The 22,805-nt window shown below is 43.3% G+C and overlaps 1 protein-coding gene and 1 pseudogene across 1 annotated transcript; both read left to right on the plus strand.

Moving 5' to 3' along the window:
• The first annotated feature begins 6,673 nt into the window (after positions 1–6,673).
• LOC139366192 (myeloid cell surface antigen CD33-like) lies at positions 6,674–12,705 on the plus strand. The gene is made up of 7 exons (XM_071103397.1): positions 6,674–7,107; positions 7,780–7,931; positions 8,116–8,490; positions 8,739–9,059; positions 9,350–9,476; positions 9,692–9,773; positions 9,927–12,705. Exons 2-7 carry the CDS (start codon positions 7,871–7,873, stop codon positions 10,347–10,349), a joined length of 1,389 nt encoding a protein of 462 aa, XP_070959498.1. The 5' UTR covers positions 6,674–7,107; positions 7,780–7,870; the 3' UTR covers positions 10,350–12,705.
• A 5,691-nt stretch (positions 12,706–18,396) lies between these two features.
• The window catches only part of LOC139377155 (B-cell receptor CD22-like), a 30,794-nt pseudogene continuing 26,385 nt past the window's right edge, over positions 18,397–22,805 (plus strand).

A 22,805-nucleotide genomic window follows, 5' to 3' on the forward strand; every position in this document is an offset into this window, starting at 1 on the left:
CATTACAGAGCTATGCATTATGGAAGGAAGTCCAGTGCATGGCAGACTTATTTTGGAAGAGATGCAGGAAAGAACAAACTCTTGCAGGAAAGACAAAAGTGAGAGAGTGAAACGCAGCTTCAGTGAAGTACATGTGGTCCTGGTGGTGGACCCCACGGATACTTAGAAAGGTTTATGAGACCATGCCTTGCTCTAAGGGGTTACCCCTTGAGTCGATGTCTGCGGCCCCGCGGTTAGGCCTGTAAAAAAAAAAGATCATGACCCGTCTATGGAAAGATGAGCCTCTCACACACATGCACATGTCGGTTGATTTGCTCATTGATGCCCACAGGCCTCACAAGACTCGTCTGAAGGTCCACGGGAAAAAATGAATGATTGTACATGTAGAGAATACAGTATACAGTATTAACCCAGCAACAAACAAAAAACTTCCCTTTTTCAGGATCCTGTCTTTTTAAAATAATTCTTAAAAATCCAAATAACTTCACAGATCTTCATTGTAAAGTGTTTAAACATTGCTTTCAAATGCTTGGTCAATCACCCACAAACAATTAATGAACATGCAACTGTGGAACGGTTGTTAAGACACTAACAGCTTACAGACGGTAGGCAATTAAGGTCACAGTTATGAAAACTTAGGACACTAAAGAGGCCTTTCTACTAACTCTGAAAAACACCAAAAGAAAGATGCCCAGGGTCCCTGCTCATCTGCGTGAACGTGCCTTAGGCATGCTGCAAGGAGGCATGAGAACTGCAGATGTGGCCAAGGCAATAAATTGCAATGTCCAAACTGTGAGACGCCTAAGACAACGCTACAGGGAGACAGGATGAGCAGCTGATCATCCTCGCAGTGGCAGACCACGTGTAAAAACACCTGCACAGGATCGATACATCTGAACATCACACCTGTGGGACAGGTACAGGATGGCAACAACAACTGCCCGAGTTACACCAGGAACGCACAATCACTCCATCAGTGCTCAGACTGTCCGCAATAGGCTGAGAGAGGCCGGACTGAGGCCTTGTAGGCCTGTTGTAAGGCAGGTCCTCACCAGATATCACCGTCACCTATGGGCACAAACCCACCGTCGCTGGACCAGACAGGACTGGCAAAAAGTGATTTTCACTGACGAGTCGTGGTTTTGTCTCACCAGAGGTGATGGTCGAATGCGTGTTTATTGTCGAAGGAATGAGCGTTACACCGAGGCCTGTACTCTGGAGCGGGATCGATTTGGAGGTGGAGGGTCTGTCATGGTCTGGGGCGGTGTGTCACAGCATCATCGGACTGAGCTTGTTGTCATTGCAAGAAATCTCAACGCTGTGCGTTACAGAGAAGACATCCTCCTCCCTCATGTGATACCCTTCCTGCAGCCTCATCCTGACATGACCCTCCAGCATAACAATGCCACCAGCCATACTGCTCACTCTGTGCATGATTTCCTGTAAGACAGGAATGTCAGTGTTCTGACACGGCCAGCGAAGAGCCCGGATCTCAATCCCATTGAGCACTTCTGGGACCTGTTGGATCGGGGGGTGAGGGCTAGGGCCATTCCCCGCAGAAAGGTCCGGGAACTTGCAGGTGCCTTGGTGGAAGAGTGGGGTAACATCTCACAGCAATAACTGGCAAATCTGGTCCATGAGATGCACTGCAGTACTTAATGCAGCTGGTGGCCACACCAGATACTGACTGTTACTTTTGATTTTGAACCCCCCTTTGTTCAGGGATACATTATTCCATTTCATGTCTGTGGAAATTGTTCAGTTTATGTCTCAGTTGTTGAATCTTGTTAAGTTCATACAAATATTTACATATGTTACGTTTGCTGAAAATGAACGCAGTTGACAGTGAGAGGACGTTTATTTTTATGTTGAGTTTACTACTGTACTGTTGAGCTAGGAACATAGACTTGATAGGCGCTGTCACGTTCTGACCTTAGTTCCTTTGTTTTGTCTTTTGTTTTAGTATGGTCAGGGTGTGAGTTGGGTGGGTTGTCTATGTTAGTTTTTCTATGATTTTCTATTTCTATGTTTGGCCTGATATGGTTCTCAATCAGAGGCAGCTGTCAATCGTTGTCCCTGATTGAGAACCATATTTAGGTAGCCTGTTTTCTATTGTGTTTTGTGGGTGGTTATTTTCAGTCTTTGTGTGTCTGCACCAGATAGAACTGTTTCGGTTTTCACTTTGTTGTTTTGTTTTTGAAAGTGTTCAGTTTCATTAAAATAAGATGAACACTTACCACGCTGCGCATCGGTCCTCTCCTTCTTCCCAAGACAACTGTTACAGAACCACCCACCAAAAAAGGACCAAGCAGTGTGGTAACAGGCAGCAGCAGCAGGAGCAGCACTATAAGGAGGAATGGACATGGGAGGACATTCTGGACGGCAAGGGTTGCTACACATGGGAGGAGATCCTGGCTGGAAGGGATCGCCTCCCATGGGAACAGGTGGAGGCAGCCAGGAGAGTGGAGGCAGCAGCTAAAGGGAGCCAGCGCTTTGTGGGAACACGGCTGGCAAGGAAGCCCGAGAGGCAGCCCCAAAAATGTCTTGGGGGGGGAGGCACACGGAGAGTGTGCTTACCGTGGAGAGAGAGGGACCGGACAGGCACCGTGTTATGCCGTGAGGCGCACGGTGTCCCCGGTGCGTGTGCATAGCCCGGTGCGGTACATTCCAGCTCCCCGTATCGGCCGGGCTAGAGTGGGCATCGAGCCAGGAGCCATGAAGCCGGCTCTACACATCTGGTCTCCAGTGTGTCTCCTCGGGCCGGGGTACATGGCACCAGCCTTACGCATGGTGTCCCCGGTTCGCCAGCACAGCCCAGTGCGGGCTATTCCACCTCGCCGCACTGGCCTGGCTACGGGGAGCTTTCAACCAGGTAAGGTTGGGCAGGCTCGGTGCTCAAGAGCTCCAGTGCGCCTTCACGGTCCGGTCTATCCGGTGCCACCTCCACGCACCAGCCCTCCGGTGGCAGCCCCCCGCACCAGGCTGTCTCTCCTTCTCCTCCCTACAGGTGCTCCCGCCTCTCCAGCGCCACCAGAGCCTCCCGCCTGTCCTGAGCCGCCAGAGCCTCCCGCCTGTCCTGAGCCGCCAGAGCCTCCCGTCTGTCCTGAGCCGCCAGAGCCTCCCGTCTGTCCTGAGCCGCCAGAGCCTCCCGTCTGTCCTGAGCCGCCAGAGCCTCCCGCCTGTCCTGAGCCGCCAGAGCCTCCCGTCTGTCCTGAGCCGCCAGAGCCTCCCGTCTGTCCTGAGCCGCCAGAGCCTCCCGTCTGTCCTGAGCCACCAGAGCCTCCCGTCTGTCCTGAGCCGCCAGAGCCGCCCGTCTGTCCTGAGCCACCAGAGCCGCCCGTCCGGCGCTGCCGGAGTCTCCCGCCTGTCCGGCGCTGCCGGAGTCTCCTGCCTGTCCGGGGCTGCCGGAATCTCCCATCCATTTGGACCCGTGGCTTGGGTCCTCAGTCCGAGGTCGGCGGCAAGGGTTGCCTCATTAAAGAGGCCACGGAGGCGGGTAGAGAGGCGGAGAAGGACTATGGTGGAGTGGGGTCCACGTCCCGCGCCAGAGCCGCCACCGCGGACAGACACCCACCCAGACCCTCCCCTATAGGTTTAGGTTTTGCGGCCGGAGTCCGCACCTTTGGGGGAGGTACTGTCACGTTCTGACCTTAGTTCCTTTGTTTTGTCTTTTGTTTTAGTATGGTCAGGGTGTGAGTTAGGTGGGTTGTCTATGTTAGTTTTTCTATGATTTTCTATTTCTATGTTTGGCCTGATATGGTTCTCAATCAGAGGCAGCTGTCAATCGTTGTCCCTGATTGAGAACCATATTTAGGTAGCCTGTTTTCTATTGTCTTTGTGTGTCTGCACCAGATAGAACTGTTTCGGTTTTCACTTTGTTGTTTTGTTTTTGAAAGTGTTCAGTTTCATTAAAATAAGATGAACACTTACCAAACTTTGGTCCTCTCCTTCTTCCCAAGACAACCGTTACAGGTGCATACAGATACCTTACACTACATTGTAACCGCGAAGCGCTTCCTTTTCAGGTTCAGGTGCCTTTTCATTTTAAACACCAGTGGTGCAGCTATTGCTTTCTAAAAGCCAATTTATGCTTGATCCGAAAATGTGGTCGGCTTCATATGGAGAGTGTGGCGCAATTACGGAACCCCTGAGACATGCAGAGGCTAAATCGAGCTCCATACCGTGCCTCCCACATTTTGTAACAATGCAGAGGGCGCCACATAGTTCCTCATTGACATGATTGGCTGACGGTAGGTGGGGGTGCGAGGTTCTGTATAAACACAAACTCACTTCTTTGACAACTTCCTTCACAACAGCTCTGTGCTGCTCCACAAAGAGCAAGAAGTATAAACGCCCTGACTTCTGCAGAGGCCATATCACTGTAAATGCTGTACGGCCAATGCAGACTCTGACCATGAAGCGCTTTTAAAAGACAATTTATGCATTATCTGGAAATGTGGTCGGAGGTGCCATATGGATGGTGTGACGCAATTGTGGCTCCCCCGGAGGCATGCAGAGGCCAAATGTTGCTCCATACCGCATAGCCATGCACCGCCACAATCTTGTAACAATACGGAGGGCTCAAAATAGCTCCGCATTGACATGATTGGTGGACGCTAGGTGGGGGTGGGAGGGGCAGAATGCCCAGTATAAACACAAACTCACTTCCTTGACCACTTCTTTCACAACAGCTCTGCAAAGAATATGCAGTGCATTCGGAAAGTATTCAAACCCCTTGACTTTTTACACATTTTGTGACGTTACAGCCTTATTCTAATATGGTTGAAATAGTTTTTCCCCATCAATCTACAGACAATACCCCATAATGAAAAAGCAAAACAGGTTTTTAGAAACGTTTGCAGATGTATTAAACATAAAAATCTGAAATATCACATTAACATAAGTATTCTGACCCTTTACTCCCTACTTTGTTGAAGCACATTTGGCAGCAATTACAGCCTCAAGTCTTCTTGGGTATGACTCTACAAGCTTGGCACACCTAATTTGGGGAGTTTCTCCCACTCTTCTCTGCAGATGCTCTCAAGCTCTGTCAGGCTGGATGGGGAGAGTCACTGCACAGCTATTATCAGGTCTCTCCAGAGGTTTTCGAACGGGTTCAAATCCGGCCTCTGGCTGGACCACTGAAGGGCATTTAGAGACTTGGGTTGGCTTGGCTGTGTGCTTAGGGTCGATGTCCTGTTGGAAGGTGAATCTTCACGCCAGTCTGGGGTCCTGAGCGCTCAGGAGCAGATTTTCATCAAGAATCTCTGTACTTTTCTTCGTTCATCTTTCCCTCGATCATGACTAGTTTCCCAGTCTATGCCACTGAAAAATATCCACACCGCATGATGCTGCCACCACCATGCTTCACCGTAGGGATAGTGCAAGGTTTCCTCCAGGCATGACGCTTGACATTCAGGCCAAAGAGTTCAATCTTGGTTTCATCAGACCAGATAATCTTGTTTCTCATGTTGTGAGAGTCCTTTAGGTGCCTTTTGGCAAACTCCAAGCGGGCTGTCATGTGCCTGCCTTTTACTGAGGCAAACGTCTGGCCACTCTACCATAAAGACCTGATTGTTGGAGTGCTGCAGAGATGGTTGTCCTTTTGGAAGGTTCTCCCATCTCCACAGAGGAACTCTGGAGCTCTGTCTCAGTGACCATCTGGTTCTTGATCACCTCCCTAACCAAGGCCCTTCTCCCTCTAGGAAGAGTCTTGGTGGTTCCAAACTTCTTTTATTTAAGAATGACGGTATCACACTGTGTTTTTGGGGACCTTCAGTGCTGCAGACCCAGATCTGTGCCTCGACATAATCCTGTATCGGAGCTCTACGGACAATTCCTTCAACCTCATGGCTTGGTCTTTGCTCTGACATGCACCGTCTACTTTGGGAACTTATATAGACAGGTGTGTGCCTTTCCAAATCATGTCCGATCAATTGAATTTACCACAGGTGGACTCCAATCAAGTTGTAGAAAAATCTCAAGGATGATCAATGGAAACAGGATGCACCTGAGCTCAAGTTCGAGTCTCATAGCAAAGGGCCTGAATACTTAAGTAAATAAGGTATTTCTGATAATTTTTTTGATACATTTGAAAACATTTCTAAAATCCAGTTTTTGCTTTGTTATTATGGGGTATTGTGTGCAGATTGATGAGGATTTTCTTTGAAATCCATTTTGGAACAAGGCTGTAATGTAACTAAATGTGGAAAAAAAAAAGGTCAAGGGGCCTGATTACAAAACAGTGGCTGCGCCAGAGCAATGTAGCAAACAGAGCAGCTGCATCCCCACTTTCAAAATAGGGGTGCGAATGTATGTTTTTGCACCCCTACTTTTTTTGACTAGAAACTATCATGATCCATTGGGTATTTTGATATTTTCAGTGATTAGTAACGTACACAATCTCCCCCGTCGTCTCAAGATGAATGGTTTTGCCCCCTTGAAAGTTTTGAAATTCAAATGCAAAACTGAAGGAATAGAGAAAAAACAAGAAATCGTTTGACCTCTACTTTTCCAAATCACGTCTTTGTCAGTCCTTCCCCATTGTGAAAAAACAGAAACATTCCAAAAGTAAAATGACACTTCCTTAAAAAACATTCCAAAAATACCTTCAAAACTTGCTTCGTTGTGCAACTAGTAAATATTACTTATTGAAAATGTACAACCACCAGGCACATACAGTACGAGCTGACACAGGGCTGTAAAATCAAGCATTTACCAAAACTATTAAAAGAGGCATAGTAGCGTGGATTGAATTATGTTGATTTATGACTACATGCACATTTGCTTTAAAACTACACAAAATTATAGTATTACTGCTTTTGAATAATTTATCGAAATATAAAAGCGATGGGGATTGTAGTGTTGGTTGATCAGTATGAATTGATGGGTTTGGGTTGATTATGGTCTAGATACAGTACAGTATGGCTGGGCGGTATGTGTGGATTGGTGGGGTTTGATGGGTTGGTTGATGTGTTCGACTTCCTCGATTGCAGCACCAGGTTAGAGGGAGAAGTAACAGACTGAGGACATGAAGTGACAGCTCACACCCATCAGAGACTCACACAGGGCTCACAGTCAACAGGAAGAGAGAGCACACAAAGAGAGGTAATGTGCTGATTAGTCTTATTCTTTGCATGGCAAAAATAAATATGTATTTTTTAAGTGCTTGGAAAAAAATGGGCAACTCTGGGCACAACTTGAAATGCTTTAACAAAACGAGTAACTCCTTGTTCCTTGGTAGAAACAATTGTTACTTTGTTTGTTACAATGACTCCCCATGTGACTTAGGTAAAAAGTAAGTAATTACTCTGTTACCATGTGGTTTTTAAAATAGATTCCAGACAATTAGGGTAAAATAAAACATTACTAGGACTTTGATATCTTCTCTCCATGCATTAAATTACAGTTGGGAAAAAAATGTGCTAAGAAGTTTGTAACAATTTATAAACGTGTCATGAAAAGATCATGTCAGATGTTAGGAATGCCTCTGTATTCACAGCTGGCAATGGGATGAATTGTTATGGTTATGGTCAACAAGAAGGCCTGCACTCTGTTGAAGCTCCCTATTCACCACTTTATTGACAACGCTACGATCCAAAACGGATCATCATCAAGTCAAACTGAGTGCTCACTTTAAAAAAAAATACACATTTCATCTCACATGATCACTACGCATGACGCATGGTGGGCGTGGAAACAATTCAATTTTGTGCACAATCCATCATAATTCATCACAGAGGTATATATGGCCATATGTATACTCTTTCTGTGCTGCAGAGCTGTGGACACAGACAAGGAGACCATAGAAAGAGGTGAAAGAGGACACACCCTGGTGTTGTGGGTGATTAATCGAGGCAGTGGAGGCAGCATGTGGGTCTTCATCTGGGCAGCTCTACTCTTCTCTCTGGCAGAGAGAGCAACATGTCAAAGTAGGGTCCCTTTAATCATTAAAGTGTCATACATTTTGTATAGATGAGGTAGTTGCAGTGGTAAGGCAATTAAAACCCATTTTAATCTAAAAATGATTCTGTATCATCAAAAATGTTACGGACAAGTGAAGTAGTATCCAAGTGCTTCCTGTATTACTCATGATTATTAATTTCCCTCCATCAGGACATTCCCCTACTGCAGCAGCTCCATCAGCTGCAAACACAAACAGCATCATCTTCAGTCCAGAAGAAATAACAGCACAGACTGGCCTATGTGCTGTTATTTCATGTACTTTCAATCACTCTGATAGAGTCAAGCAGAACGCAGCAGTATGGTACAAATACTCTGCAAATGGCAAACGTAAAAAGGATCATCATATAATTTTCCACTCCAAAAATTCCTCTAAAGCTCAGGAGGGTTATAACCACAGAGTGTATCTACTGGAGACAGACCTGACAAAGGGGAACTGTAGCGTGATCATCAACGACATCAGAGAGAATGATGCTGGACAGTATCAATTCAAAATGAAAGGAAGAACATTTAAACTCACAGTAACAGGTATAGCATGACTATGTACACTGTAACAGGTACAATTAAATGTGTATGCTGACTGCAACATACAGGTACATACCTCCAATTCACAAATGCCAAGATACCCCTCCCCAAGTCTCCCTTTCCAAAGTCTGCTTTTTTATTAAATAGTGGTGGAATTTTTGGGGCAGTTTAACATGGGTCTAATTATGTTTCTCTGATGTCTGGTGCACATATGTAAAATTCACTTCAGAGTTTGTATTTTCTGTGTCCAGCTCTGACCCAGAAGCCCTCAGTGTTGACTCCTCCTCTGACAGAGGGAGAACCAGCTACCCTGACCTGCACCGCCCCGGGGATCTGCTCTGGAACTCCTCCTAACATCACATGGACATGGAGAGGGACAGGAGACAACATCACTGAGCTCAGAGACAACACCACTACACAAAGGAGAGAGGATCTGACCCGCATCACAACAACCCACTTCTCAACGTTGACCTTTACCCCCTCAGCTAAGCATCACGGCAACAAGGTCACGTGTCTGGTGACCTTCAATGGAGGCGTCACCACCAAGAAGACACTGAAATTGAATGTGACACGTAAGTACTGTACATTATCTGACCTTGTGCTTCAGCAGAAATTAAGTGGGCAGAGTGAGAGAGAAGCTGCAAGTCACCCTAAAAGAAGAAGAAGAAAAACACGGATGTAAAGATATAAGTTAAGATACTTTGTTAGAGAGCCACAGCTTCCCAGTCCCACCCAATATGAATGCAACATATAGATAGATGTACAGTACATGCTTTGATTGAGAAAATATGCTTTTTTCTTCAGAGGATTCTTAGTATTCTGAGCCACTTCTAAAATCATACATGTGTTGTTCTCTTTGTAGAGGAAGTATCTAAAGACATCTTGGCTATGCTGTTGAACCCACCACTGATTACTGCATTTGTGATTGGTGCAGCCTGCTCAGCCACCATCGGTTGTATCTTCCTGTGTTTCACAGTGAAAAATAAAAAGTACATGCATTCTATTACTGTCGAACAGATACTATTCACTGAGTATGTTGTTTTAAAAATCAATTGCAGATTGTCTTACATATCTATATTTACTGTCAAGAACATCAGATTAATTGTCAAAAGTGCCAATGCCTTTCACCATATTGTAATGGAAGTGCTTTCTAACCACCCAAAATACAGTTATTGAATCATTTAATTTGTAATATTTTCCTTAGGCGCAAAGAGAGGACCCCAAAGAACTCAGACTCCAAAAGCCCTTTCACGAACCTGGAGATGGTGGCATGTGAAGACCAACAGGTGCCGTACCAGTTTCTTTCTTTATTCAGCTTTACCAACATTCAGTTGGCATTGACATGCCAACAGGAGTTTACAAGACAACACGAACAGGTCTGGGACCACCAAGCTAACAAAAGACTCCTAGCACAGTTATTTATGTAATGTTCTCCATAGAGAGATGCAGGACAGGCAGTGATGGGCGAACAGACACATCTGCAGGTGGAGCTGAGGGAGGGAACTGAAAACGGAGGGCTCCAGACCAGTGGAGCTGCGGGACACTCTGCCCCAGGGGAAGAACCAAAAGAGGTGGACTACGCCAGTATCAACTACTCCCTACTGAAGAAGAAGACACCTGAGGAGGCAGAGAAGAAGATCACTCCCACAGAGTCCGACTACGTCGAAATCAAACGAGAGAAGAAGAATGAGGGGGGAAAAGATGGTGGAGAGGGGAGTGGCGTGATGGAAGAGGTGGAAGGGGAGAAAGGGGAGGAGATGATAGGGAAGGACGTGGAGAACGAGAACGGTAAGCCAGTACGAGAGACAGATGAAGATACATCACTTTACTCCAACGTCAAGGCTATTATTGGTGGAGAGTGACACAGCAATTTTGTCTAGAAACGTGGGAGATAGCACACAGTACTATCGCTTCTATTATACAGCACTGCTGTGTTTTCTCATATTCCAGACTGAATGTTTTATGATGATACAGAGACTTTGTTTAACTGAAGCTACTGTGGGTAATAGTTTTGGTACTTCTGTATTTTTCAGCCCTGTGTCAGCTGAAGCAAGTATTTTTGGGAGGGTTATACATATTTTTTAAGGAAGTTCATGTAATGTTACTTTTGTAATGATTCTGTCTTGTGTCACCATGGGGAAGGACTGACAAAGACATGGTTTGGAGAAGTAGAGGTCAAACCATTTCTCGTTTTTCTCCTCTGTCCTTTCATGTTTTGGCATTTTGATTTAATCCTAAACCTATTTATTGAGGTACTACCTTACTTTTGATGGTTGTGTGTATTTATAAATGTATGAGGAAAAGGAAGTAACCAGCACATTGCCATTGATAGTACCACTGATCTTTAATAAGCTTTTGTGAGTTTTTTAAAATAGCACCCTTATGTAGACCTAGCCCCACCCACATCCGTTCCACGCATCGAATGGGGTTGGAGGCAAGGTGAAAAACAAATCAGTGCTACCAAATATAACAATATGCATTTCATAAATATTCGAATAAAGTGTGTACATAAAACGTATTAAAACACGTCTGTAAAACCACAATGAGGACATCAACCTACCAAGCAAGTTTTCATAAATCCTTGGGTACAGTGTAAGAAAAACGTCAGAGTAATCTGAAATAGGGGCATAATTCATTTTCAAATGTACAACATAAAATACATAGGCATTTCAAATTTAAGACCTTAAGGAAATAGTGTATGGAGGGTGAAAATCCCAAAACATTCTCCTTTGCTCAGAGTATTATTTATCTCACCTCCCCTGTCTGATATTTTAACCTTCTCTATGCCACAAAATCTAAAGGTAGAAATGTCATGTATAGGTCATTAGAATGTACTGCGACTGTATAATCCCGGTCGTTTCTCCTAATTGAATTTGTATGTTCACTGATTCTCTGTTTGAGAGAACGATAGGGTTTTACCTACATAGCACAGCCCACATGGACATTTAATAATGTAGATAACATGAGTGGTGGCAACACAATCTCACATTCAATTCGTGCATTTGTGTACATAATGCATTTTAGCAAATTGTGTGCGTATTTGTGTTGCTTAATTCGTGAGAAAAGACACGAATTTATGTGCTACTTATTTCGTTCGAAAAGACAAATTTAACCACTAGGCTCCATACAAGCCTTTGCAAAAACCATTGACACGACAGCCTACATTTAATTGTTGTTCTTCTTTATGTCTAATTCGTCGTTATGAATATACAAAAATGTTGCCTTCATTTTATCCTGTTTTAAAATGTGTATTTGTATGCCTATATGTACTGTTTTAGACTTGCTGAACAGAATTTGTGAGAAAATACACACATTACGTGCGACTTAATTCATGGGGAAAAAATGGTTTTATTAATGCCAGTGCTGTTTTCTATGCTTGATTTCGTTTAATACTTTGGGATACTGGTGCACTTGTAATCAGAAAGGGCATTTTTTCGTATAGGCAACAGTACACGATTTTCGTCATTACGCATTACATATTTCGTGGAGACTAAATTACACAATTGTCTTCATAATGCATTTATTACATGTTAAACAAGTTAATGTAAAATAATGAATTATGTTGGCTTACACTTATGGCACTTCCAAGGCCTTTCCATGATGATTATTACGGTCATGCCAATCATGTTATATACTTAGGCTACTGTAACGCGTTCAAACCGTTAGCAAGTCAGAATGTCAGTTTCCAGGTACCGACGAGCACTTAAACGCTGTATTATGCTGGCTTCACATTCTCGTGGGAAATGGGAAGTTGTAACTCCGACATGATTGTGTTCAAGTGCTTTTGAATTCGGAACAATGTTTAAACCGATAAGATTGGCAATATAATTTTCTAATTTCCCACTTGTTATTCCTATTTTGGGGGTCATTCAAGTGAAACATCCCAGTAGGAACTAGGAATTTCTGAGAACTCCGATAGCATTTGAACGAGGCATTAGTATGTGTAATAGACAACAGTAGGGTCTGGGTCGCAGGGTGTCCAGCCCTCATACCCATTCACGACCACCGCGGAGCGAGTGTCAGTAGCCTACTGTGTGTCCGTAAAGTCAACTAGTATAATTATTGTTTGTGAAGTAAGTATGGTGATTATTATTAAGGTTCTGGTCGTCTGAGATTCCAACAGGCTATACAACAAACAGTATAACTATAGAATTAAGAAACGAAGTAAATAAAGTAATAATGAAATTAATGCACAAAATAAAATATAACATTGACAAATGTTTGGTTGCTTTAACATATCTACACAATTCTATTTTCAAGAAGCGGTACCAATGTTTAGCCTACATCCAATGTCTAGGCTACTGTCTTCAGATGTCTTATTTGACAAGTTCTGAAATGTTTATTGCTTGCCTACATTTTACTCTACTTCCTTTATTTTACTACTTCCTTTATTACTACTACTTCCTCTATGTTTAATATAACACACACATACATGAATTATTAATTTCGGATATCCTACCCTGATGTGAAGTTTGTTCTATGGAAAGTACTTGACTCTGGCCACAAAATGCGGGAAATTAGAAGGGGGGGAGGGGGGGGGGGGGGGGGGCTCTTGCCTGTTGAAATCCCTTCTATTTTGGGACTGCAAGGCCTGGCACACATCAGAATCATTTTGGTAGCTCATGTTGACCAGTATTGTGTGCTGCAGAAAGTATTTGACAAGAGCCACAAAATTAAGGAAATTAGAAATCTACACACCTGATTAAACTAGTTTGAGTGGTTCATTACGTTAATCCACATGTGTCAAACCCCTACCATGGGAGGTCCGAGTGTCTGCAGGTTTCTGCTCCAACCTTGAATGATAAATCAAGGTCACGAATTACTAGGGAACTCCGCTCACCTGGTTAGGTTGTCGAGGTGTTAATTGAAATGAAAAACCAAAAACCCGCAGACACTCGGTCCTCTGTGGAATGAGTTTGACACCCCTGCCTAATAGAGCTAAACTCAGCAATAAAAAGAAATGTCCTCTCATTGTCAACTGCATTAATTTTCAGCAAACTTAACATGTGTAAATATTTGCATGAACATAACAAGATTCAACAACTGAGCCATAAACTGAACAAGTTCCACAAACATGTGACTAACAGAAATTGAATAATGTGTCCCTGAACAAAGGGGGGGTCAAAATCAAAAGTATCTGGTGTGGCCACCAGCTGCATTAAGTACTGCAGTGCATCTCCTCCTCAGGGACTGCACCAGATTTGCCAGTTCTTGCTGTGAGATGTTACCCCTCTCTTCCACCAAGGCACCTGCAAGTTCCCGGACATTACTGGGGGGAATGGCCCTAGCCCTCACCCCCCGATCCAACAGGTCCCAGACATGCTCAATGGGATTGAGATCTGGGCTCTTGTCTGGCCATGGCAGAACACTGACATTCTTGTCTTGCATGAAATCACGCACAGAACAAGCAGTATGGCTGCTGGCATTGTCATGCTGGAGGGTCATGTCAGGACGAGCCTGCAGGAAGGGTACCACATGAGGGAGGAGGATGTCCTCCCTGTAAAGCACAGCGTTGAGATTGCCTGCAATGACAACAAGCTCAGGCCGATGATGCTGTGACACACCGCCCCAGGCCATGACGGACCTTCCACCTCCAAATCAATCTCGCTCCAGAGTACAGGCCTTGGTCTCGCTTTCTCTCCCCCCCCCCCCCCCCCTCTCTCTCTCTCTCCCCCTCTCCCTCTCTCCATCCATCCTCTGGCTGCATTTTAAGTGGAGACCTTTTCTCTTTTAATTCAGCTTTCTTCCCATTTCTTGTGTTTTCAAAAACCAAACCAGGTTGTAGTTTAAACATGCCAACCAACTGGAGGAGATTATTCAAACAATTGTAGCTTAAAATAAGTAACCAAATCCCACTGGCCCAGGTACTGTTTAATCTGTCAACTAACAACACTCACTATGCACCTGAGGCTATGGCAGGTAACCTATATCTAGGTTACAATAGTAGTCAACAGTTTGTATGACATATTTTTACATTACAGTCTGACGTGTCGTCGGAAGAAGAAGAAGAGGACCAAAGTGCAGTGTGGTACGTATTCATAATAATTTGAATGAAGATGAATACTGAACAAACACAACAAACCGACAAACGAACAGTTCTGTAAGGTGCAACAAACACTAAACAGAAATAACTACCCACAACCCATAGTGGGAGAACAGGCTACCTAAGTATGGTTCTCAATCAGAGACAACGTTTGCCAGCTGCTTCTGATTGGGAACCATACCAGGCCAAACACATAGAAATAGAAAACATAGAACACAAAACATAGAATGCCCACCCCAACTCACGTCCTGACCAAACTAAAATAGAGACATAAAAAAATAACTAAGGTCAGGACGTGACAATGTGGGGTAATGTTAAAGTCTCAAGCTTAGTTTTAGTACCAGGCAAGGTCCATTATCAGATCTGACCCATATGACTGAGTCATTGAAACCCATGTCACCTTCAAACACACACACAGCACTTATTTAATGGGGTTGAAAAGGGTCAGGGCTTGACGTTTAATGTGAACTCAACATCATCTCCTTAGTTGGCCAAACTCTCTTTATGAATTGCTATTCTTAGTAGAGTTTGTATCTCACAATTCAAGCCCCATGCCAGAGTGGACCTCCCCTGGTGCATTCCATCAGTCAAAGTTATGTGTATAGGGCTATTCTTTCTGACACTTTCGTATCCACCTTTCATGCAGAATGGCTCCTGGCTCCAGCTGTAAGCTGTGTCCTAGTTGTAACACATCAATAGGAGTCGCATCAAAGAAGTGCCTGTTCTGTGGTGCAACAATAAAGCTAAAGGTCAAGTTAGATGCCCAAAAAATGAAGGCAACTGATGAATGGACAAATAAGACAATAAAGACTTGGAAGATATGCAACCTTAGTTAATGCAGCAAACAAGCTGGTAAGCTTTATTATGTTTTCCTCAAAAAATATTTCTGCATTTCTAGCTTAGGGAAATGATTGGCCCTATGCACTTATTTGTTATTGTCTCATTGTGTAATTTACACATATTCTAAGTCAGAACCGTCCAGAGTAGTGATGCTAGTCGGGCGGGTGGGTGCGGGCAACGATCGGTTGAAAAGCATGCACTTAGTTTTACTGGCTTTTAAGAGCAGTTGGAGGCCACAGAAGGAGTGTTGTATAGCATTGAAGCTCGTTTGGAGGTTTGTTATATATGAATGAGTGATGGTGCAGAACGGCATAGGCAAGATGCAGTAGATGGTATAGAGTACAGTATATACATATGAGATGAGTAATGTAGGGAATATAAACATAAAGTGGCATAGTTTAAAGTGGCTAGTGATACATGTATTACATAAAGATGGCAAGATGCAGTAGATGATATAGAGTACAGTATATACATATACATATGAGATGAGTAATGTAGGGTATTTAAACATTATATTAAGTGGCATTGTTTAAAGTGGCTGTGATACATTTTTACATCAATTTCCATTATTAAAGTGGCTGGAGTTGAGTCAGTAGGTTGGCAGCAGCCACTCAATGTTAGTGGTGGCTGTTAAACAGTCTGATGGCCTTGAGATAGAAGCTGATTTTCAGTCTCTCGGTCCCTGATTTGACGCACCTGTACTGACCTCGCCTTCTGGATGATAGCGGGGTGAACAGGCAGAGGCTCGGGTGGTTGTTGTCCTTGATGATCTTTCTGGCCTTCCTGTGACATCGGGTGGTGTAGGTGTCCTGGGGGGCAGGTAGTTTGCCCCCTGTGATGCGTTGTGCAGACCTCACTACCCTCTGGAGAGCCTTACAGTTGTGGGTGGCGCAGTTGCCGTACCAGGCGGTGATACAGCCCGGATGCTGTCGGTTGTGCATCTGTAGAAGTTTGTGAGTGCTTTTGGTGACAAGCCAAATTTCTTCAGCCTCCTGACGTTGAAGAGGAGCTGCTGCGCCTTCTTCACAACGCTGTCAGTGTGGGTGGACCAATTCAGTTTGTCCGTGATGTGTATGCCGAGGAACTTAACTTACTACCCTCTCCACTACTGTCCCGTCGATGTGGATAGTGGGGTGCTCCCTCTGCTGTTTTCTGAAGTCCACAATCATCTCCTTTGTTTTGTTGATGTTGAGTGTGAGGTTATTTTCCTGACACCACACTCCGAGGGCCCTCACCTCCTCACTGTAGGCCGTCTCGTCGTTGTTGGTAATCAAGCCTACCACTGTAGTGTACTTGATTGAGTCTCCACAATGTCTGTGCGCCAGTCACTCCCTCCTTTTCCCATTGTGGGAGGTGTATGGCAGTGTCTGGAAACATTGTAGGTCCTCTCTGATCTTACACTTATCCTGGGATAGTGGCTCACTCCCCTCAGTGAGTTTGTCCAGGAGTGAGGTCGAGAGGGGGTTTACTTGATTTGGGAGTATCTAGAGTTGACTATTGATATATGCCATTGGATGAGTTGGTGTTTTTGTACTCTGAAGTACCAGGAACGAGATTAGAACCTTGTCTTCGAGACCAAACTGAACAATCATTTATAGCGAATGCTATCTGGCTATGGGATACTCCTCTCTCAAGTAAAAGTCTTTCTTTGTGAACAGTTCCTATTATCTGTGGTTTGTCATGTCGACTAGGGGGATGGATCTTTGCTATAAAAGATCTCAGTTGCCATTATGTTGACACTCTCAACGGTTCATTAGAGATGGTGAATTGTTGAAAGTCAAATGCTATTTCAATGCTTAATTATTATTAAAGATGTAGTTTAAGTATAACTCTGACTGGTGTGTGAAGTTTGTCTCTCTCTTTAATAATACAGAAATGAATCCACCACACTAATCCAAGTTTATCATTTTAAAAGGCTAATTGATCATTAGAAAACCCTTTTGCAATTATGTTAGCACAGCTGAAAACTGTTTGGATTAAAGAAGCAGTAAAACTGGCCTTCGTTTGACTGGTTGAGTATCTGGAGCATCAGCATTTGTGGGTTCAATTACAGGCTCAAAATGGCCAGAAACAAAGAACTTTCTTCTGAAACTCATCAGTCTATTCCCCGCCTGAGAAATGAAGGCTATTCCATGCAAGAAATTGCCTAGAAACTGAAGATCTCGTACAACACTGTGTACTACTACCTTCACAAAACAGTGCAAACTGGCGCTAACCAGAAAAGAAAGAGGAGTGGGAGGCCCCGGTGCACAACTGAGCAAGAGGACAAGTACATTAGAATGTCTAGTTTGAGAAACCGACGCCTCGCAAGTCCTCAACTGGCAGCTTCATTAAATAGTACCCGCAAAACACCAATCTCAACATCAACAGTGAAGCGGCGACTCCGGGATGCTGGCCTTCTAGGCAGAGTTCCTATGTCCAGTGTCTGTTCTTTTGCCCATCTTAATCTTATTCTTTTTATTGGCCAGTCTGAGACATGGCTTTTTCTTTGCAACTCTGCCTAGAAGGCCAGCATCCCAGAGTCGCCTCTTCACTGTTGACGTTGAGACTGAGGTTTTGTGAGATACATACACTATATATACAAAAGTATGTGGACACCCCTTCAAATTTGTGGATTCGACTATATCAGCCATATGTATAAAATCAAGCACACAGCCATGCAATCTCTATAGACTAACATTGGCAGTAGACTGGCCTTACTGAAGAGCACAGTGACTTTCTACGTGGCACCGTCATAGGATGCCACCTTTCCAACAAATCAGTTAATCAAATTTCTGCTCTGCTAGAGCTGCCCCGGTAAACTGTAAGGGCTGTTAGTGTGAAGTGGAAACGTCTAGAGGCAACAACGGCTCAGCCGTGAAGTGGTAGGCCTTACAAACTCACAGAATGGGACCGCGGAGTGCTGACGAACGTAGCGAGTAAAAATCATCTGTCTTCGATCACAACGTCAGCCCAAACCTGTTCGTCGGAAGCTTCATGAAATGGGTTTCCATGAGCGAGAAGCCACACACAGGCCTAAGATTACCATGTGCATTGCCAACCGTCGGCTGGAGTGGTGTAAAGCTCGCCGCCATTGGACTCTGGAGCAGTGGAAACGCATTCTCTGGAGTGATGAGTCACGCTTCCCCATCTGGCAGGCTGACGGAGGAATCTGGGTTTGGCAATGCCAGGAGAACGCTACCTGCCCGCTACCTGCCTACTGTAAAGTTTGCTAGAGGAGGAATAATGGTCTGGGGCGGTTTTTCATAGTTTGGGCTACGCCCCTTAGTTCCAGTGAACGGAAATCTTAATGCTATAGCATACAATGACATTCTAGACAATTCTGTGTTTCCAACATTGTGGCAGTTTGGGGAAGGCCTTTTCCTGTTTCAGCATGACAATACCCCTGTGCACAAAGCAAGGTCCATACGGAAATGGTTTGTTGAGATTGGTGTGAAAGAACTTGACTGGCCTGCACAGAGCCCTGACCTCAACCACATTAAACACCTATGGGATGAATTGGAACGCTGACTCTGAGTCAGGCCTAATCGCCCAACATCAGTGCCTAACCTCACTAATGCTCTTGTGGGTGAATGGAAGCAAGTCCCGCAGCAATGTTCTAAGATCTAGCGGAAAGCCTTCCCAGAAGAGTGGAGGCTGTTATAGCAGCAAAGGGGGGACAAACTCCATATTAATGCCCATGATTTTGGAATGAGATGTTCGACGAGCAGGTGTCCACATACTTTTGGTCATGTAGTGTATTTCAAAATTGCCTTGTGAATGTAATATGCTACAGTTTTCACACCCATCAAAATAGACTGAAAATCACATTTCCATGATTTCTATCCATTGTGTGATCAAATCATTGATGCAAAAAAGTATGCATTTTTAATATAAAAATACACTTTAAAATCATAACAGGAACTCGTTTTCATCAAGTCTGTCTTGATCATTTGGCCATAGGCTCTCATCAACATCACAGTAGATGCAAAAAAAGTATGCATTGTTAATATAAAATTACACTTTAAAATCATAATAGGAACTCGTTTTCATCCAGCCTGCCTTGATCTTTTGGCCATAGGATCTCATCAACATCACAGTAGATGTCACAGTAGCTCAAGCACCTGGGGAAAAACCTTTAGGCATGGTGAATCTAAGCCCTAGATACTCTAGGTCTGGATTGCTGTCATTGCATGCCTCATCCATGGCTTGAAAGAGTTTGACATGCTCATATGGATGGCAATCATACACATTCCACCTGTTTTGTAATCATATACAGTATTTTACAGTATTGTAGTGTACTTATGTATTTTAGTGGGCGTTTGTGGCTCAGTTAGTAAGAGCATGGCACTAGCAACATCTGAGTTGTGGGTTCAATTCCCACTGGGGTCACATACAAAAATGTGTAGACTCACCGTTATCACTTAGGATTAAAGTGCTTGCTATGTTTAATGGCATACAGTTGAAGTCACCTTAGCCAAATACTGTGAAACTCAGGTTTCACAGTTCCTGACATTTAATCCTAGTGAAAATCCCTTAACTTCCTGACTGATGTCTTGAGATGTTGCGTCAATATGTCCACATAATTGTATGATCTTTGTCCCCATGTACAGTTGCAAACCGTGGTCTGGCTTTTATGGCGGTTTTGGAGCAGTGGCTTCTTCCTTGCTGAGCGGCCTTTCAGGTTATGTCGATACAGGACTCGTTTTACTGTGGATATAGATACTTTGGTACCTGTTTCCTCCATTATCTTCACAAGGTCCTTTGCTTCCAATTGCTTCCAAGGATGCACCATACTTGGGGAGGTCTACAATTGTTTTGCTGAAGTCTTGGCCCTCTTTGATTTTCCCATCATGTCAAGCAAAGTGGCACTGAGTTTGAAGGTAGGCCTTGAAATACATCCACAGGTACACCTCCAATTGACTCAAATGATGTCAATTAGCCTATCAGAAGGTCATTTTCTGGAATTTTCCAAGCTGTTTGAAGGCAAAGTCAACTTAGTGTATGTAAACATCTGACCCACTGGAATTATGATACAGTGAATTATAAATCAAATAATCTGTCTAAACAATTGTTGGAAAAATGCAGGTCACAAGCTCACTCATAAGTGTATGTAAACTTTCGACTTCAACTGTACAGTACCTGTCAAAAGTTTAGACACACCTACTCACTCAATGGCTTTCTTTTTACTATTTTCTCCATTGTAGAATAATAGTGAGGACATCAAAATGATGAAATAACACAAGGAATCATGTAGTTACCAAAAAGTGTCAAACACTGTGACGGTCCTCATGAGAGCCAGTTTCATCATAGTGCTTGATGGTTTTTGCGACTGCTTTAAGAAACTTAACATTCTTGAAGTTTTCCAGATTGACTGACCTTTTTGTCTTAAAGTAATGATGCTGTTTCTCTTTGCTTATTTGAGCTGTTCTCGCCGCCATAATATGGACTTGATATTTTACCAAATAGATCCATCTTCTGTATACCACCCTAACTTTGTCACAACACAACTGATTGGCTCAAACGCATTAAGAAGGAAAGAAATTGCACAAATTAACTTTTATCAAGGCACATCTGTTAATTGAAATGCATTCCAGGTGACTACCTCACAAAGATGGTTGAGAGAATGCCAAGAGTGTGCACAGTTGTCGTCAAGGCAAAGGGTGGCTACTTTGAAGAATCTTAAATATAAAATGTATTTTGATTTGTTTAACACTTTTTTGGTTACTACATGATTCCATATGTGTAATTTCATTTTGATGTCTTCACTGTTTTTCTACAATGTAGAAAATAGTACAAATAAAGAACAACCTGGAATGAGTAGGTGTAAACTTTTGACTGGTACTACATATATCATATACATAAACATAATAACTGTTTAGGGGATAGATTTGTTACATACATCTCTGATCTTGTCAATATCATTTTTTTTTTACTTACTGTGAATATAATCAGAATAGTCATCATCATAATAATACATTAAAGTATCATACTTTATATGTTCATACATTACGAGACCAACCTATTTAAAATCTATAGGTTTACCAAACGGTTAAGTGATTATAAATTAAGAGCAGTCGGATTAAGTAATCGTGAAATGTATTTGAACAAATGAGAAGACCATCATATCAAAAGTAATGTGAGTATTGCATTGTGAAAAGCAATTACTTTCTATGAACATGTGAAACAGGTTTTTCTCGATGAAACACTAATTAACTTTAGTGAAAAAGTGACTGTATGATTGTGTGTGTTGTACTTAGTCTATTGAAAACGTGCTTAGAGTTTTGAAACTGCCTTTTTGATAAATCTGTTCTGAGTTTTTTACTAAGCATTGTGACAATGTACCATATACTTGGGAAAATTGCATACAAAAAAACTGTACTATTCTAATCTTGCTTTCCTCTTTGTCCATCATAGTTTCCTTTTGCAAACTTGAAATACCCTTCAACATAACTGGAGAGCACTTGACCGCAAAGGAGGGTTCCTGCATTACAATCAAATGCACTGTTGCCAGGTTTATAAAAAATGAACAAGATCAATGGTTTTGGATGAAAAATGCAAAGTGGAATGACACCATGCATGATTTCACTGCCACAATTATAGACAGTAACACAAAGGCCCAAACCCCTGTCCCTGAATTTGCCGACAGAATAAAGCACATTGGTTCTGTGAATTTTGGATGGGCCACACAAAGCGACTGCATCCTACTCATCAACAACCTGGAAAAGACCGACAGTGAGATCTACAAATCCAGATATATAGGAAAGGTTGGAAAATTGATGACTGAAGCAGGTGTGAATCTTACAGTTGAAGGCAAGTTCACCTTACAGATACATCTGGATATCAATTTCCAATAATAATCAAAATAATCACAGCTATTCGATTGACAGTGTTGTCTGTACCTATATGCACCGGTTACAATATATATTAGTGTACATGATGCTTTTTGCAATAGGGTAGAGGTCTTGAACACACCCATGGTCTTGGAAAATGTACCTTGGACTGACGGAGGCACAATGCTGCGTTCAAGATCTATACCCTCTTACATTTTGTAATGTACAATATAATGTTCTGTCTCTGTCTGATGTCTTGCCACTGCAGATGATCCGTGCCAGGTTAGAGTTGAGAAGTTGAACCCATCAACAGTTAGAGTCGATGCTTCACGTCACGGGCATGTGGATCACACCCAGAGTTCACAGGGCTTGGTCAGACCGTAACGCCTTTCCACCTACGAGGATAACCGTGAAAGCAGTATGGTCAGCTTTAATGCTAGCTGGCAGGATGATGGGAGGGTGCTGTCCTGTCAACCACAGGGGACCAAACACCAGTGTGTGAGCAAGAGCATCAAGCTGAAGGTTGAATGTGAGTTCATTACTGACTTTCTAGTTCAAACTGTGTTCATCATATCGCGGAAGTTCAACGTGATTGAAATATAAAGGCAATGTTCCCGTGTATT

The sequence above is a fragment of the Oncorhynchus clarkii genome, chromosome 2, assembly GCF_045791955.1.
Source record: "Oncorhynchus clarkii lewisi isolate Uvic-CL-2024 chromosome 2, UVic_Ocla_1.0, whole genome shotgun sequence".
In the NCBI taxonomy this organism is placed as follows: Eukaryota; Metazoa; Chordata; class Actinopteri; order Salmoniformes; family Salmonidae; genus Oncorhynchus; species Oncorhynchus clarkii.

Coding starts and splice junctions, on each gene's coding strand:
- LOC139366192 (XM_071103397.1), top strand. CDS start 7,871: ATGTGGGTCTTCATCTGGGCAGCTCTACTCTTCTCTCTGGCAGAGAGA. Junction 7,932..8,115: donor AGAGAGAGCAACATGTCAAA/GTAGGGTCCCTT, acceptor TCCCTCCATCAG/GACATTCCCCTACTGCAGCA. Junction 9,060..9,349: donor ACTGAAATTGAATGTGACAC/GTAAGTACTGTA, acceptor TTCTCTTTGTAG/AGGAAGTATCTAAAGACATC.